The sequence below is a fragment of the Melanostigma gelatinosum genome (genome assembly GCF_949748355.1).
Source record: "Melanostigma gelatinosum genome assembly, chromosome: 12".
Lineage (NCBI taxonomy): Eukaryota > Metazoa > Chordata > Actinopteri > Perciformes > Zoarcidae > Melanostigma > Melanostigma gelatinosum.
In genome coordinates, this window is record NC_136645.1 from 6,625,904 (window position 1) to 6,642,543 (window position 16,640).

Genomic DNA, 16,640 nt, shown 5'->3' on the forward strand with positions numbered 1-16,640 from the left:
CTTCTTCAGGAAGTCAGACTGACTCAGATGTACAATGTCACGATGTAACTGCTAGAGGCCAGAGTACACTCTGTCTTCCTCTGTCTCGCACGCACACGCGCGCGCGCAGTGCCACCTGAGGAATGTGGGAAGCTGGAGAGTTGGATGGGATCGGGTGGAGATTAACCTTTCTTGCTGCAGTGCTGACTGAGATGTGTAGTGGGAGAAGTATTCATACCCTCCACCTGTGTCGAGTCACATCTTAATCTTAGAGGAATGATGATTTCGAGGTGAACTTGTTTAACATTGGTGCGACAGAATAAACACCGTTTCAAATAACAACTTTGTAACTTTATTACAAACAGGAATTTCATTGTTATTGTGTTAGGACAGTGGGATATCTTACATGCTTTATCCCCAGTATTTCCTGGAGTTCTGTCCAGGGGCGGACTGGGGGAAAAAAGTGGCCCGGGAGTTTACTGTCAGACCGGCCCACTCAATGCATCGCACGTATCGATGTCAGTGGCCTACTTGGAAAAATACCCATACACTTAACATTATTTTCGATGATTACAAAGAAATTACATCATATATGTTTTTTTTTATAACATTTGGATCCACCAATTTGCCTGGATGGACACATTGAATAAAATAATACTCCAAGGTAGTAGTTTGCTCGATGAATATGCTGAACTTTGGGCTAGTATCAGATGGTTATACGTATAACTACAGAGCCTTAAGGAATGAATGTCAGCAGAGAAAGACCACACAATAAAGAAACTGGAATCAGAGGGTAGAATTAGTTTGAACTATATTGAAATGAACAGAACATACGATGGGGTGTGAACATCAGTGGTATCAGTAGTGTTGCATGCTGGGTGTGTGATTGTGTGTGTGTGTGTGTGTGTGTAGGGGTGTTGAAGGTGCATAACAAAACAATAAGTTAAGTAACAGAACCTAAACTAACTCTGCCAGCCCAGGTGCATTATAGTCACATAGTAATAAAAAACAATATCAGTATACTCATGTGTTATTATTACCTCACTACACGAGTAGTTTTTGCAGCAGCTCACTCTTTTCTGCAACACAGTCTATGATTTTCTCACTGTCCAGCATCTGCAAAACATCTGTCTGAGTAGCCATCAACATAAAAGCCTCCAGGTGCTGTTGAGAGCTGGTTAACTTAAACATTATTTGACATAAATGATTAGAAATGATAAGATTGCCCTCTTTACAACTACCACCATGGATAGCTTGCTCATCGATTGTAAGCAAGTAACTACGGCTAACATGTTAAATTAGATAATCTCGATGATGCGAACAGCGCCAGCTTGCTTATTTGACCAGATCATAACGGTCTCAATTTTGGACATTTATCATTTATCTAGCTAACGTTAGCTAGGCTAGCTTGTAGCCGAACACTACCTCATCTGTGAAAAGCAAGCTAACATTGGCCAAGTCAATGCCACAACTTACCATCATAACACTGTCACCAGTCGGTGGTTTCCCAAATAAGTCCGAGATTTTTAAATATTTTGATGCACCTTCCTCCAGATATCTCTTATTTTTCTCCCTGAGCTTTTCAGCTCCACCTTTAAAGGATTTACGTTTTGGTACCGGTGCCATGCTGCTAGCTCGCACTCAAAACGGCTTGTCTCTGAGCGAGTGACGCAAGCTGCAGATACATGAATCCGTGACGGGACGCTACGTCAATAACAGACAACGCATGGTCAAATCAACGTAATTAACACAAGGACAGCCACAAAGTCATAAGAACCAGTCACATATATTCATATGACAACAAAGCACATCAATCCAGCAGACCTGCAGCGGATCCACGCATTCCACCAGACAAGAGCACGAGCCATCAAATATTATTCATAAAAACGTTACTGCAGATGTAAAAAAAACAAACGCAGTTTGTCACTTACCAAATTCTTTGTTGACAAAGAATTTAATCCCAGTACATCGTTTCAGTTCCAGTAAGAAGTCCTCGATTCGTGGACGCCGTGACAGTAAAGCCGCCCCTGTATTTCGCCGGTCTACGGCGGCCATTCGCACCTGCGCCGGCCCCGCCCCGACCGTCGCCCGGCACGAGCGCACGGCGCAGACCGCGGTAATGGAGAAAAGTTTTTAAAAGCACCGTAGTGTCCAGCCGTGCTATGGCGTCTCAGATCGCGAGGAGTAGTATAATGTCAGTTTATACTGTTGATACAGTTTTCACTGATTATTGACTTTCGGTGTTAGAGTCAATTGAACGTGTTCTGTGAAGCATATAATATAGTTGGGGCCGGCGATGTCAGAAACCGGCCCAAACCCCGTCGGCCTACCGGGGATTCCCCCGGTATCCCCGATGGCCAGTCCGCCCCTGGTTCTGTCTAGGATCTAAGTTTACCTTGCGCACCAACGCTAATCACTTTGTCCTCCTACGCATGCGCAAATTTCAGGCGATATCTCTCTCGAAAACTACAGCACTGATGCAGAAACCTCCTGGGTTTTTGGTGGTACCCTCATAGGTGCAATTGTTGTACTTTTGAGAAACATTGTAACACAAATCAGTTGCCAAATTATAGTCATTTAGCATGCATGATGCAGAAACCTACTGGTCAGACCGACAATATATATAGAAATATCCCAAAGACTGAAAGGGAGAAAGGACTGCCTGTTAAGCACATCCTATTCAACATGTAGAATTATCAAAACTGAATATTCAAATACAAATTCTGCAAATCTGAATTATTTGTCCCTTAATTCAAGTGATGCGATGTCTCCAGGGGACACCAGGCCATGTGAGAAGACTTGTGCTTTCTTTTCCGAGCTACACGCTGACTTTTTCTTCTTGACAAAGCCTTTTGTGTTCTCTGGCACTGAACAATGTACACCACACAGGGCACAAACAGTAGAAAGTACAACTTTCTACTGTGATGCGCTGAACAGTGAAAGCTTGCAACAACAAAAAAGGCACAAAGCCCACATTTCAAGTTGCCACTGAAAAAAAGAAAAACACAAAGCAGTTGAAACTGTTTTAAACTTAAATCCATCTTTTATTGACGTTTATGTTCACTGTATGGTCTGTCACATCACAATAGCATACTGGGGAATTAGTACAGGAAGAAGGGATGGTGTCTCATAAACCTGAAGGTGAGTGGGTCACACATTACACCAGCTTATAGTTACCTTATTCGGTCTTGAAAATACAGCATTTATTTTATTTTATTTTTTTCATAAGAGCTAAAAAGCACTGGAATAAATAAAAAGTGTAATTCATCATCGCCATCATAAACCCGTCAACTCTAACAGTGTGACATGACAGGAAGAGGTGGCAACGAGCACTCGGGTTCATTTCCATCCTAAAAAGCCCACACGAGGAACGTCATGTCTGGGGTCCTCGCGGGTATTTCAACCCCAGCGGCCCAAAATAATGACACGTCCTGGAGACAAAGTTCTCTTTGCTCAACATATCCGGAAATCAAAGCTGAAAAACAAGTCTGGTTCAAACTATTCAGGCATCACCCGACTACCAAAGTCCCCTTTAAAAAGAGCGCGACGTCTTCTCACGCGAGTCTTGAGATTATATTCCACAACAAGAGTTATTCTCACGTACTTTTTTTTTTTTTTTCTTCTTCTTCTTCAAAATGGAGGGAGCAAAGTGAGCTTGTTTTGTCATTAAATGACCGATGAGAAGAGACTGTGATGCTGCAGTGATGCTTGTATTCTGTCCATGCAGTGGAATCAGTGTGAATAATGAAAATTACATTTAAAAACAAAAAACCTCTCCTTCCCTCCCTTAATTTGTCTCCTAGCCCAGTGTCTGATTCAGCTTCAACATCAACCTAAAAAAAAGTAGTGTGTTGAGTGTGGTGAAAACCTTAATACAACGTTAAAAAGTCAGGAAGTGTGAGTGTGAATACATTGTAGGAGTCCACGTGTCAGAACAAAACATCAGCTGCAGTGAAAAACATGAGATATTTCAGTCTTAAGAACAAATCGTATCCTGCTACGTGCTCCACTATCGTCCCCTTTCCTCTCTAACGTTGCGTTTTTCACCACAATGAACATGCCCACATTATCGCCCAGTACATCTCACACACAAAACACACTCCTCCCTCAAATCACAAAACATGCACAACTAGAGACCCCCCCCCCCCTCCCTCCCTCCACCACAAACAAAGGAAAAGCAATCATCCCATTAAAACGACTGCAAAAGAACTACACATTCAAGTACCAATTTGTCATATGGCATCAAGAGCAAGTGTACCACCAGAACATTAATTAGCAACTCCGTTCGGCCTATTGTCTTTCAACACTACCACTTCAGAAAGCACAATTGAATGACTACAAAAAAAGTGTATATTACAGTTTTGTATTGACTGATAGCCTATTGTAAATGCATCTACAGAAAAAAAATACACATGCAAAGTATGTGTATCCACTTCGTCAATGCCCACATTTGTTTCAAACAGACAATATAGTCATCTAATCACTTATTAGACTTATAGACTCCTGGTTTGATCAAAAAGAGTCAAACCGGGGCTTAGAGGCAAGTCCATGACGGGAGCTGTGGACAAAATGAAGGACAGCAATTTCAGGGACAATGTGAAACACAGCTCTGGGTGGGGCGGTGGGGCAGTTGTCGTTTGTCCCTCATTTACTTCCTACAGTGAAACCCCAAAAACCTACGCCTCTCTCCCAAATCTGCTGTAGAAGGTATATTTCATGCTGCCCTCGTTGTTTTCTTATCCATCTACAGGACGCTAAAAAGCCGTGTTTCGCAAAACACATTAAGAGTCCAATCAAAACAAAAAAAGACGTGTTTCTTTTGCTACGCGTTATTTGAGAAGTAGAAAAGGCAAGTTGTAGAACAAGCAGGATTAATTTGTCTCCACGCAAAAAGGTGCACACACACATTAGGCCACAACGAATACCATGGCTGGGAATTAAGAGGAAACAAACAAATCAAAATATATTTTTATATATATATATAAATTTTATATATAACTATCTTTCTATCTCTTAAACAGTAGGCTGAAAAGCTTATGATTCTGGCAACATCTGCCAGTGCAAATGACAGCAGTGTCTCTTCTGCCATATAAAGAGACGGAAAGAGAGAGAGCGAGAGAGAGCGAGAGAGAGCGAGAGCGAGGAGTGAGAAATCGACTGCACTACAACGTCCTACGGGAGGAGAGGAAATGAGCGGGGAAGTGCAGGAAGAGTCGTCGCACTCGAGTTTAAACCATCTTCATGTAATTCATCTCTCCGCAGCCAGGAACACCGGCCCATGTCCTGTTTTTAGTTTGGACCCAGTGTGGAGGAGGCAGACAGACTCCGCTCCCTTTGTGTTCAGGTGTCTTTGGATAGCGTGGGGCTTTTGGGAGTTTCAGGAGTTCTGCAAAGGCTGCCAGGTGACGCGTTGTCGGGCCCTCATCCGAGTACCAGTAACACCCCCAGAACCACAAGCTGGACGGCGTAAGCTTGAGATTTGTGGGAGTCGCAGGCTTGTGTGGTCGGTTGGCTGCAAGTAAAGTTCACACTTCCAAAACAAATAATGCCAAAAATAAAAAAAAAGCAGCCAACAAACCACTTCAGTCCATTCAGTATCTTGCAATTTCTCCATCTCTTTCGATTGGTGGGGCCCAAAGCATTCAGAGCTGCTCCTGTGTCTCCGTCAACCCACAACAACAACAACAACAACCGCAGAGAAAGCACCAAACAGAGGAGCCAGAGGAACTGTGCTTGTTTGTCTCTCTTCAGTATATACTGTAGATGTAGTTCTGCTTTCAGATATTAACGCAGTTGTTCTCATCTTCCTCCCGTTTTGTTCTGTAAAAAGAACTAAATCTGTTTCGCAGTCCTCCACGTCAGGCGAGTCGTTTGTTTTTAAATCCAGGATTTCTGCTTCGATTGATCTCGGTGTGGGGAATAAAAATAATAATAAAAAAAAAACACCCCAGAGGAAATTAAAAAGGTGACGATGAATGTGATCTTGTGTGGAAAAGTGGTCCTGTTCTTCTGGGATCAGGCAGTTGTGCTGGACAGCTACCAGTGGTACTCCAACTCGGCTCCGCTCTGCAGGAGGGGAGTAGAGTATGGGAAGGAGAGGAGAGGCGGAGGAAGGAGGGAGAACAGAGAAGAAGGAAAGCAAAAGGATGGAAACAGAGAGCACGCTGTTATCAAATGTGGAAAACAATCATTGACAGTCACATTCACTGATGTCGTTCCCCAACCTGCACTTCAAGGACAGCTTTTCCTTCAAAACAACAACAAAAATGTGAGAAGCAGCGTAAGCCAGGGAACACTTTTGATCGAAGTGTGTGGCTTCTCGCTGCAGTAATACGCAAACACAACAATCCCCAAGGCCTCTGGTGTTACTGCGGGAGTGACACCGAAAACGGAGACTGAGAAGACACTTTGCGTGCAGTTGTGGAGAGACGGAGTGAGACAGCGATGCATGCGTGTAGGACGTGTGACGTGAGAGGGGGACGGACAGGAACCAGAAGACAACGACCAGTCAACCTCATAACACCTGGACAGCCATGTCTGCGCACACACACACACACACACACACACACACCTTAAAGTCACGGAGCTCCACATGCCAAAGAGTAGATCAAACCAGGACGTAGAGACTGATGGAGTGACAGGGGAACATGTGTAGCAGGTCACCACTTACATGCCTGTAAGAATGTGTGTGTGTGTAAGTGTGTGTGTGTAGATGAGGGGTTGGAAGAAGGGGGGGGGGGGTGTAACAGTTATATATGTGATCACTTACCAAATGAAACAGGAGGGCTGCGTTAATCAGAGGGTGAACACACAGTTAGACAAATCGATACATCCCTTATCAATGTGTGTGTGAGAGAGCGTGTGTGTGTGTGTGTGTGTTTGTACATTACCACACACAATTTGCTAACTACATTTTTAAAGAGTGGAACAAGTCCACTACTTGTGCTGCTATGATAAAATATTGTCTGAAGAAAGGGGGGGAAAAAGTTGTTTTTCTAGCAAATTTTTGGAAAATGAATAAATGTTATTAACAGCATTCCTTTAAGATTGTTGCTATTGTGATTACAATTTAAATGTATTTAAAGCCACTATGTGTACAAAATTAATAATGAAAATTAGACGTTCACCAGGACTGTCATATTTTGTCTACTAACAAAAACTTCATCACAATCAATAATAATTTGGCTAGAACCACAAAAAAAATGCACAAATGGCGGCTTTAGGTAGAGTAGATGAAATCCTTTTTGTGTGTGTGTGTGTGTGTGTGTGTGTGTGTGTGTGTGTGTGTGTGTGCGTGCACGAGGCCAACAATCACAGTACCGCCAAGTCTTTACAGACACAACAAGGTGAACATCACCTCACCCCCAACAGGAGCTACCAAACAGCAGACCTCTCTCACACACACTCACACTTCTTTGAGTCGGGCTCCACCTCAGGACTCGTCCGTCACATCAACAGACATACAAGAACACACCAAACATAACAGCTAATAAACAAATGGGCGGAGCTTTATAATGGCACTGCAATGCTAACGATTAGCAAAGTGCCATCTCAGTGGGTCATTCCCCTCAGGGACACATCTGGTCAATCCTTTAAAAACACACAAACACACACGCACATGTAGCCACCCATCCACTGAAACAACAAAGCGTGACAACGCCACACATTCAACTCTTTCAGTAAACCTCGCTGGCCAGAGTGCAAGACTACATCCTTAAGGCCGTTGACACAGCTTTGGCATTTGTTATCGATGTGACTTGCACTTGAATAGGCTTTTTTTGGCACTTTCAAAAAAAAACATGAATATTAAGCAACAATAAAAGCAGGCGATTTTTCGGGGCTTTCGCAACACAAAGAAAGGAATCAACCAATCACGTTACACGGAGCGGACGTAAAGTCACAACACACACAGGCTCCATAGTCCCATCAGGTCCCATCAGGTCCCATCAGGTCCCATCAGGTCCCATCAGGTCCCATCAGGTCCCATCAGGTCCCATCAGGTCCCATCAGGTCCCATCAGGTCCCATGGCCCAAACCAGGACTGCAAACTTTATTTTGGAATTCGGATATGCGTGTGAAGTATTTGACACAGCAAGTCAAAATTGTGTCAAACAATATTGTGTGATTTGTTGAAAAATCACAGACAAAATACCAATTTGTATCAGTGTTCCCCACACACATAGACTTTACTTGGACTAACGTCAAAAAGGGCTTCTAGAAGCCTCCCTGGCTGCTGATTAAGCTTAGGGCCAGCCCTAACATCTATGCATTGTGATTGTATTTGGCACAAGTTATTGATGGGGTGTGTAAGTGTGTGTGGGGTGCAAACAAATAAACCACTCAAAGAAATCTTGGAGCGTCTCATTTAGAGAGATTTCAACAAACGAAAAGGCTTCCGTCTGCAGTCACTGGATTTGGTGAAAGTTCTCAGTTCCACTCGGAAGACTTCTGACAAAGCGGTGTTGTCATGCATGCATAGTTCATTATGAAGGCTGACAGGAAGGTGTGCATCGCGCACTGTGCACAGAACAAAAACTGATGTTTATCACAATGGAAGGGTGTGCTGGGCTCTGTCGTCAATAATAATACGGAATCGGCTACGAGTGTGAAAATGAATACAATGCACACGAATCAGCAGCTTGGTCCGCCAGACGGGACGAATCAACATAAGGAGGTTTTCATTGAGGCCACTGGAACTCAGATGTGTTGTGTAGACCTCTAGACTTTAGCATAAGAAGGACAAAGCTCATCATTACATCTACGGATACTGACCCCATCTTCCTCTCTGTACGGGTTCAGACGGTTGTATACTGCTTCAATAACACTGCGTCTGCAGGAAGAACACAAAGGTGCGATTAGATCTTTTGAGCGATTCAATTCAAACCATCAACAACAAAGGGCGTGTGTGGAAAAACAAGGAACAGTAAGGTGTCGTTGGAAAACGACTCTCCTTGTAGTGGCATATTATTATTCCAGATGCTTATTACTGTGTTACAATAAGACTGAGTATCCCTCTGAGGGCGGTGGTCCTTACTTGCTGGCGAGGCCCCCCCCTGGTGGCAACGAGGGAATGCCGAAGTCGGTGGACAGGTTCCTCAATACGGCTACCAGGTCCGGAAACCCGTCCTCCACTGGCCGAGATAGCATCTCTAAAATAACAACAGACATGTTGTTACACAGGACAGTATTAACAGAGCTGGTGACAGCCAAGGACGCCGAGTAAAGATGGGAGAGAGAGAGAGAGAGAGAGAGAGAGAGAGAGAGAGAGAGAGAGAGAGAGAGAGAGAGCGAGAAAGAGAGAGAGAAGAGGCCAAAAAGGTGACAATTGAGGAGATAAGAAGTGAGGACAGAAGACATACAGTACGAGTGAATTTGTGGGAATGAGTGCACGTCTGAGACAGAGAGAGGGATGGAGATGGTGACAGATGGAGGCCTGTGGCATGAGGCCAGGTCAATGTTCAGCCAGAGCATTCCTCGCTCCCTCCTTCTTTTCTTCTCTCTATCTTACAGTATTAGACGGCACCTGAAGCCAAACATCCGGACAAACCTCTGCATAATTGTACTTTACCCTGGAATGTGACATTAAACCCACTGTGGAGTACATGAATTTGCAGTTTACACACAATGGATGGTATAGCCTTCAGTATCTTCAAAATAAAGGTTTTTCCATTCTGTGGATCAAGAAACAAAACCGGTGCCATGTTGATGAAACAAGACAAGCGTAAAGATTCAAGATTTCTTGTTTGGTCAAATTCTGAAACAGCAGACGTCCCCACGGTAGCCAGAAGAGAGCTGACGTAACCAACAAAGACTCAAAAAAGCTGCCCTGTGTTCATCACTGGGCCTCCTGAAAACAAAAAAAAGGTGATGAAATGAGAAAGAAAAGGACAGAAAGAAATCCAAGAGGAGAGCAGGGAACCCATCCAAACAAAACGGTGGATGTTTGAGCGAAGGAGGAGCGAAGAGGGAATGAAGACGGGAGATGTTTGCTGGAATGGAAAAGAAGGTCATGGTGGAGTCATTCGTCTGCTGTGAGCCGGAGATAACTCGACCGGAGTTTCGACAGTGGAGGGTGGCAGGGTCAGCCAGTGGAGAAAACAGACAGATATGATGTTTCAGTTGGAGAACGATCTGGTGTCAACTAGAAAAACCTTTTTAGGATCAAAGATAAAGACTCCACCGTTATAAACAATAGTTTTGGCTGTAATTTGGGATTTGTAGTCCTAAAATTGTTGACATTTAACAGCATACAGTATTTTCTTCACAGCTTACTTCATGAGAGTAGCTCAAGAACCTATTTAAATCAAATGTCCTGTAAAAATGGGTTATTGTCCCTCCATCCGTCCGCTCTCACCTTCCACTCGAGACTCCAGATATTTGTTGAGCTCAGCGTCTTTCCTCACAGCTTCCTCCGACACTTTGGGGGCGTTGGGCAAACACACTAACACAACACTCATGTTATCCCGACTCCCCTGAGGTGGACGCGAGGAGAGAGGAACAGAGAAAGAGCAGGTAAGAGGAGGAGCTACTGTGTGGTGCTGAAGGAAATAAGGAAGATGATTTCCTGAGTAACAGTCTGCACTACAACTTGTAATTGAATTGTTGACTTTTTCCATGTTTTAAATCCACTAATTTCAGTTTTTCCTCCTAGTTCCAGCACGGAATTTAAATGGCCTTCTTGGTGACGCACTAATTCAAAAAAAGTAACTTATGGCACACTCGTTTCTTGGAAGACTGTTTCAAAACATCATAAGCGATCACATCAAAGGTCACGCTCTGAGCCAGGTTTGTACACACCTTGTGCAGGCAGGTGTCCACCACCTCGTTGCAGACTCTCTCCAGGTCGTCAGACACCTCCAGCCTAGATTTCACGAACTCGCACAGCTCCTCGTTGGACATGACGTCCCAGATGCCGTCACACGCCAGGACCACAAACTGATCCTGTTCTGGGGCCCGGACCATCTCAAACACCTCTGGTTCAGGGCTAACCAGCTGCTCCGTGGGGCCCTTGCCATCCACGCACTTGTAATCGAAGTCCCCCAAGGCCCTTGATACGGCGAGCGACCCGTTGACCCTCTGAATCATCACCGAGCCGCCGGCGTTTTGGATGCGCTCCCTCTCGCGCGGGTTGCAAGGCTTGTGGTCGAGCGTGGAGAAGCGCACGTGCGAGTCGCGGTACAGAACGGCTCGAGAGTCGCCACAGTTGATGAAGAAGAAATGATCGGGGGACAGGAGGATCCCCACCGCTGTGGAGCCGCTACGGTCCATGCCGTTACGGAGGTCGGAGAAGCTGCGCATGTGCTCGTCGATCTTCAGGAAGCCTGTCCGGATCCCAGATTTCACGGTCTCCACCGTGGAAGGAACCGGTGCTGGAGAGTCGCCTTTGTCCGATCCGGTCGGGGAGCCCGGGGTCCCTCCGGCCCCTGAGCTGGCGCCAAGTATGTGTTCCAGAAGATGCTTAGAGCAGTAGGTGGCGACCCTCGAGCCAGCGTGACCGTCGTACACGGCGAAAAAGCACCAGTCGGTCATACCGGGAGCCGGAAGTCCCAACACGGCAGTGTGAGCGTCCTCCATCTCCACCCGCCAGCCCTGCATGGAGCTCAGCCCGTAGCGCACGCCGTTGCCCTCAGCATGCAGGTTGTGCTTCTCCGTCCTGGGCTTGTCCAGGAACGCACCCATGGCTCTGCCCTGGAGAGGAAGAGAGAAGAACAGACAAAAACACAGTGAGTTTGAGTTCAACAGTTGAGTCACTGCAAGAAAGTATTGATATTATTGGATAATGTAATATCCAGAAATAGCACAGCCACTTTGGTCTATGCTTTAAGAGACCGAGGAGCCAGCTTAAAAGCTTCTTTGACCGGCCAGAGCTGGCTCCTAACGGCATTAACCAACGATAGGGAGTGGATCCACAGGATGTGTTATCAGCCTGTAGCTGCAGCAGCTTCATGAACAGCACCAGGCTGCTTGAGAGGAGAGAATAATTCTGTATGGTTACGTAACGTGAGAACATGAACATATACAGTCCTATTGATTAATGGCCTCTAAGCCTCGGAAATTGTGCTCTTAACTTCCTGAAAATATCAATAACTGCTACTTACGAATAAGCTGTAGCATACTTAAGGTTCCGGTCTCTTACTGTTCACATGTTAAGGCTCAAGGTTACTTTCTTTCTTTTTTTTTAAACATAAGAACTTCCTGGTTTCTCACCATCTCAGGTTTCTGCTGACCGGTGATTTAAGGTCAAAAGGTGATTGCATGGTTTGTATGTTATCATCAAAAATGAAACAAAGAAATGCAACCTTGCAATAGATAAAGGCGAGACAATCACATGATTTGACATGAGCATTTAGTCTACCGTTTTTAGTTTCACATCTCTCTGACCATACGGATAAACATCCATTCATAACCGAGCAAGCTTTCTACACCGTCACATGACAGCCTGCACTTCACTGACTTTTACACGCATCCTGACATGAGATGTCAACGGTTAACCGGTTAACCACCGAGAAGTTTTCCCGGTTACGGATGTCAGTCTATAGGTTAATTTACAGTCTATATGTAAATGAAATAGAACCTGTTCAGACAGGACGCATCGCAGGGCCCGATGTGTGTGTGTGAGACACAGCTGGACAAGCACACACACCGAGCCTGGTGTGTGTGTGTGTATGTGTGTGTTCAGCTGTGTCTCTCTCAGAGTGAATTAAAGAGCAGGCGACAAAGCAGACAAAGGAGTATTGAGAATGTTTCAATTGATAACCGCAGCGTTGTCTAACTGTCTGGCTTTCACAAAGACCAGCGATCAAGCTACTCAGAACGAATATCAGCTGATAATTATTGGTGTCCGCTCGATCGTAAATGATCAAAATGCGGCAAAAAAAACTTCAGCAAAGCCAACAGAAAGTAAAAGGCACGATACATACAAACACAAAACTCCAGCAACTCTACATGACAGTGTATAACACTACACAGTCATGGGCCTTGGTACACAATGTGTTTTCCATACCTTAATCCTGCATTTTTTAAATATAAATATATATATAAATATAAATATATATATATAGATATATATCTATATATATATATATCACGTTGTAACGACTGATGTACGCACGGAGGACTCCTGGGCATGATGTCACCCAGTCCGATGTCTCTATGGTTACACAGCTTGGAGTGGCAGCTGAGTAGTTGCCATAGCAACATTAGCAAGTAGATGTTGGTGGCTGCAGCGTGCAACGAGAGAAGTGTACAACCAGGTCACACTGTGTGTGTGTGTGTGTGTGTGAATGAGTGAGTGTGAGAGTCAGAGAGAGAGACAAAGAGAGAGAGTCAAAGAGAGAGAGCGCGAGAGAGAGAGAGAAACACTTCAGAGTTAGATCTCCCTCTCAACACAGAGGGTGATACTGACCTGGCTCTGGTTTACTGACACAGCGCAGTTGTTTCGAATTGGCTGATTCTGTCTGAGAGTCGAGGCAGGAAGCTGGCAGACAGACACAGGCCCACAGGTCTCAGACTTCAGACGAGCAGGGTAGCTTTAACTCGCTAACTCAATTTAACAGTCAGCGGCTGATGGGATCCGCAAAGGGTTAGATTAGCCTGTCAAATACAGACTACACACAGGAGGGAACTACCACTGAAACAAATAGCTCCTGCTCTCTCTTTGCTGACATGCAGTCAGGGCTGGGTATCGTTTATAAAATAACGGTGCCGGTACCAATACCCTTAGAGTGACACCGATACCTCATTTGATACCTTTTATTTTCTACTTTATTCGACACCCATCATGTGAATTGAAGCATTCAGTTGTGTAGAAAGCCACCACCACCGCATTTACTTTTTATCAGTGTGGTGAAGCCATACTTCCATACGTTTTGCTGGCATCATTCATTATCTAGCATTTCTAGATCTGGGTACAAAATGATCTAATTAAAGTATCATGTACCAAATGAGCTTTAAATAAACACGACACGATCAGCGTACAATGAGTCATCTGGTGAAATGTAGCGTGGAGGTGTAGCAGAAAACAGGAGCCGGAGTATATAGACAGAGGAGCAGCTGAGTGAAATTCTCAATAATCACGCATGCATGATTTTTCTTTTTCACGTGGTTCCCAAAAGACAAATACAAAGAGTGAGAAGGGGACATTGGTAGCAGATAAAGGATTTCCTGCTTCATCCTAAAAGTCAAATTGGACTGTAGTCAAACTGGCTGGCTCATTGTGGGGTACAGCAGCACGTACGGCTGATTGGCTTTAAATAAAACATGTGCCCTTTATGAAGACCAGCACTGTGTTTAAAAAAAATGTTATGATACAAAATGTAACTAAAATGGTTGTACTACTCAATAAGGGCTCTCTTTTTACAAATTAGGAGCGGTAGAACAAACATATCTTTGATGACTCATCATTGAAGCAGCATCAGAAGCTGTCAATTTCCCAGAACAAGTGCTCTTTGAACAGCTTCAGTCATCTTCAGTGCTGTGGCGCCGTTATTTGACCAGAGGAGTCCATCAGACGCCGAGACCGGAGAGGAAACGTGTCATGTTGTACTAGATTGTGAGTGGTTTCTCTGTAACAAGAATAGCATGTTTATGTACCTGCTCTCTCTATACAGAAACCAGGAGTGCCTTCAATTCGACTCCCGAGATGTAGTGAATGGCATGTAATTGCATGGGTTCAATATTTATTTACCATGAACTACATGCTTTAAAAGCAATCTCAATTCCTGCAGGACAAACTGTGACTACACGTGCATGCAATGTGTTTGCGTATTACAACGGACAATAAGATGCGTATCCAGGTGTGAGTCTTGGTCACAATTACGGTGTTTTACAGTCAAGATTCTACAGTCCAGCTGACAAATATGCATGTCCTAGATTTCATTCTCTGTCAGTTTAAACATAGAGTATTTATGCTGTCTACCTCTAAAACAGATAACAGTGTTATCAGAAAATGTATCTGCAACTCAGCCTTTTTTCTGTTCAGACACATGCACACAACTAGTCCATCTTCCCCCCTCTTGGCACTTGACAAATTTATCTTTTGAGTTTTTTCGAGCTCGCCAATTAACACCGTCTGTATCTGTAAGCGATTCGATCAACAGACATTGTATTGATAAAATAGGCCTTTGCACGGGCCAATAGGAGTCACAGACTAAAACAGCATGGCCGGTGCAGGATTTCACACCAAGGTGCCAACACAAACATGCGACTGATGATGCTGCCATTTCTGGAACACACCGTCACACACACCAAAGCACCCTGCCACACATACACACCAAAACAACCTAATAAAACCACCCACAACCAGGCCAAAAAAACAAGTTAATTCCTGTACTGGTGGTTCACGAGCACAGAATGGGATGGTGACAACTTTAATTTAAAGTGGCGTAAGACTCTGCTATGCACACCGAGAGTAAATAATAGAATATCTATGTCATAGTTACAACATCTGGGAATAAGATGGTTTGAAATAATTTGTGCTCTTGGGCCCTTTGTGGTATCAACAACAACCTCCATTCATTTCATTTGTGGTACGTCTTGACACAAACCATTAGTGGCAATTATTTACCTCTAGGGCCATCCTAAAAATGAAAACAATGACGTATTCAGTCGCAATGGGGGAGGGGGGGGGGGGTGCAGAAGATGTTATCATAACATAAAGAGACAAATTATTTACCAAATATTGCGCATTTACAAAAATTAGCTGGTTTAACATGTAAACAACTTCGATTATAAACTGGCAGATTGATGCTAATGATTTGAAGAACTGCAAAGGAGGCTACTTGTGTTGCTAACCAGCTAGGGCACAGTTGTCAAAGTATTTGTTAGTATGAGATGTTAACTAGATACGTTACTTACTTTGTAGGATAATACCTGTCTACCAGTCCTTCTTCCTCTTCTTCGTGTGGCTTCTTATGAAAGGCTTATCTCTCGTTAATGTCAGCCACTTTCGTTTCTCGGCCCCTGTATCTCAGCTAGCTTTGATTAAGCTAGCCAGCATTTCACACGATCAGTTCTGCTTTCAGCATGTCTCTGCATCGGAACAAGGCTTTTATGTACATGTTTGGCACTGTGAACACGGGGAACCCCAAAAATAAATATGCGCTATACGTTGGCTGTCGGTTGAAATGGAGAAAAAAAACCACTCGTTTCGGCAAAGATGTATCTATGATTTGAACGACTAGCTAATTTTGGCTAAAGCTAAATGTATGAGGCAGATGACGTTCTTTTTCAACATGCAGTTAAGGGGGAGAGGCAATCGTTTCGTTCTCTCCTGTTATTGGACAGAAGCTGATTCAAAGCTGGGACGCGATTGGTCGACAAATTTGTCAGTCAGCTGTAGGTAAACCAGAGCTGTATAAAGTCAGAGTCGCGTCAACGGAAGTTGAAAAAGCTTGATTGTTACATGATTCACGTCGTAGACTTTGGCCTCAGTCGAAAAGGCCCAATCTCAATGTCCTCCCCCCTAGGCCTCAAACCCTGAACCCTACTAAACTAACGTCACCTGTTGAATGGTTGAGTGTGAGAGTCTGCAAGGGGTTGAAATGGCGTAAATACAAATGGGTCAACAGAAAAGACAAGTTGGACAACACTTTGCTACGACATATTACGTTACCACGTTGTCATGTGTTTTTATGTGCTTTCTTTAATCTTTCATCCTCGAT

General features: G+C 44.2%; 1 protein-coding gene across 1 annotated transcript; it reads right to left on the reverse strand.

Annotated features, from left to right (window-relative positions):
- Positions 1-4,184: 4,184 nt before the first annotated feature.
- ppm1ba (protein phosphatase, Mg2+/Mn2+ dependent, 1Ba) lies at positions 4,185-16,147 on the reverse strand. The gene is made up of 6 exons (XM_079279904.1): positions 15,835-16,147; positions 10,777-11,667; positions 10,334-10,451; positions 9,014-9,128; positions 8,752-8,809; positions 4,185-6,045 (listed from the first exon to the last, which is right to left on the reverse strand). Exons 2-6 carry the CDS (start codon positions 11,656-11,658, stop codon positions 6,016-6,018), a joined length of 1,203 nt encoding a protein of 400 aa, XP_079136030.1. The 5' UTR covers positions 11,659-11,667; positions 15,835-16,147; the 3' UTR covers positions 4,185-6,015.
- Positions 16,148-16,640: the final 493 nt, after the last annotated feature.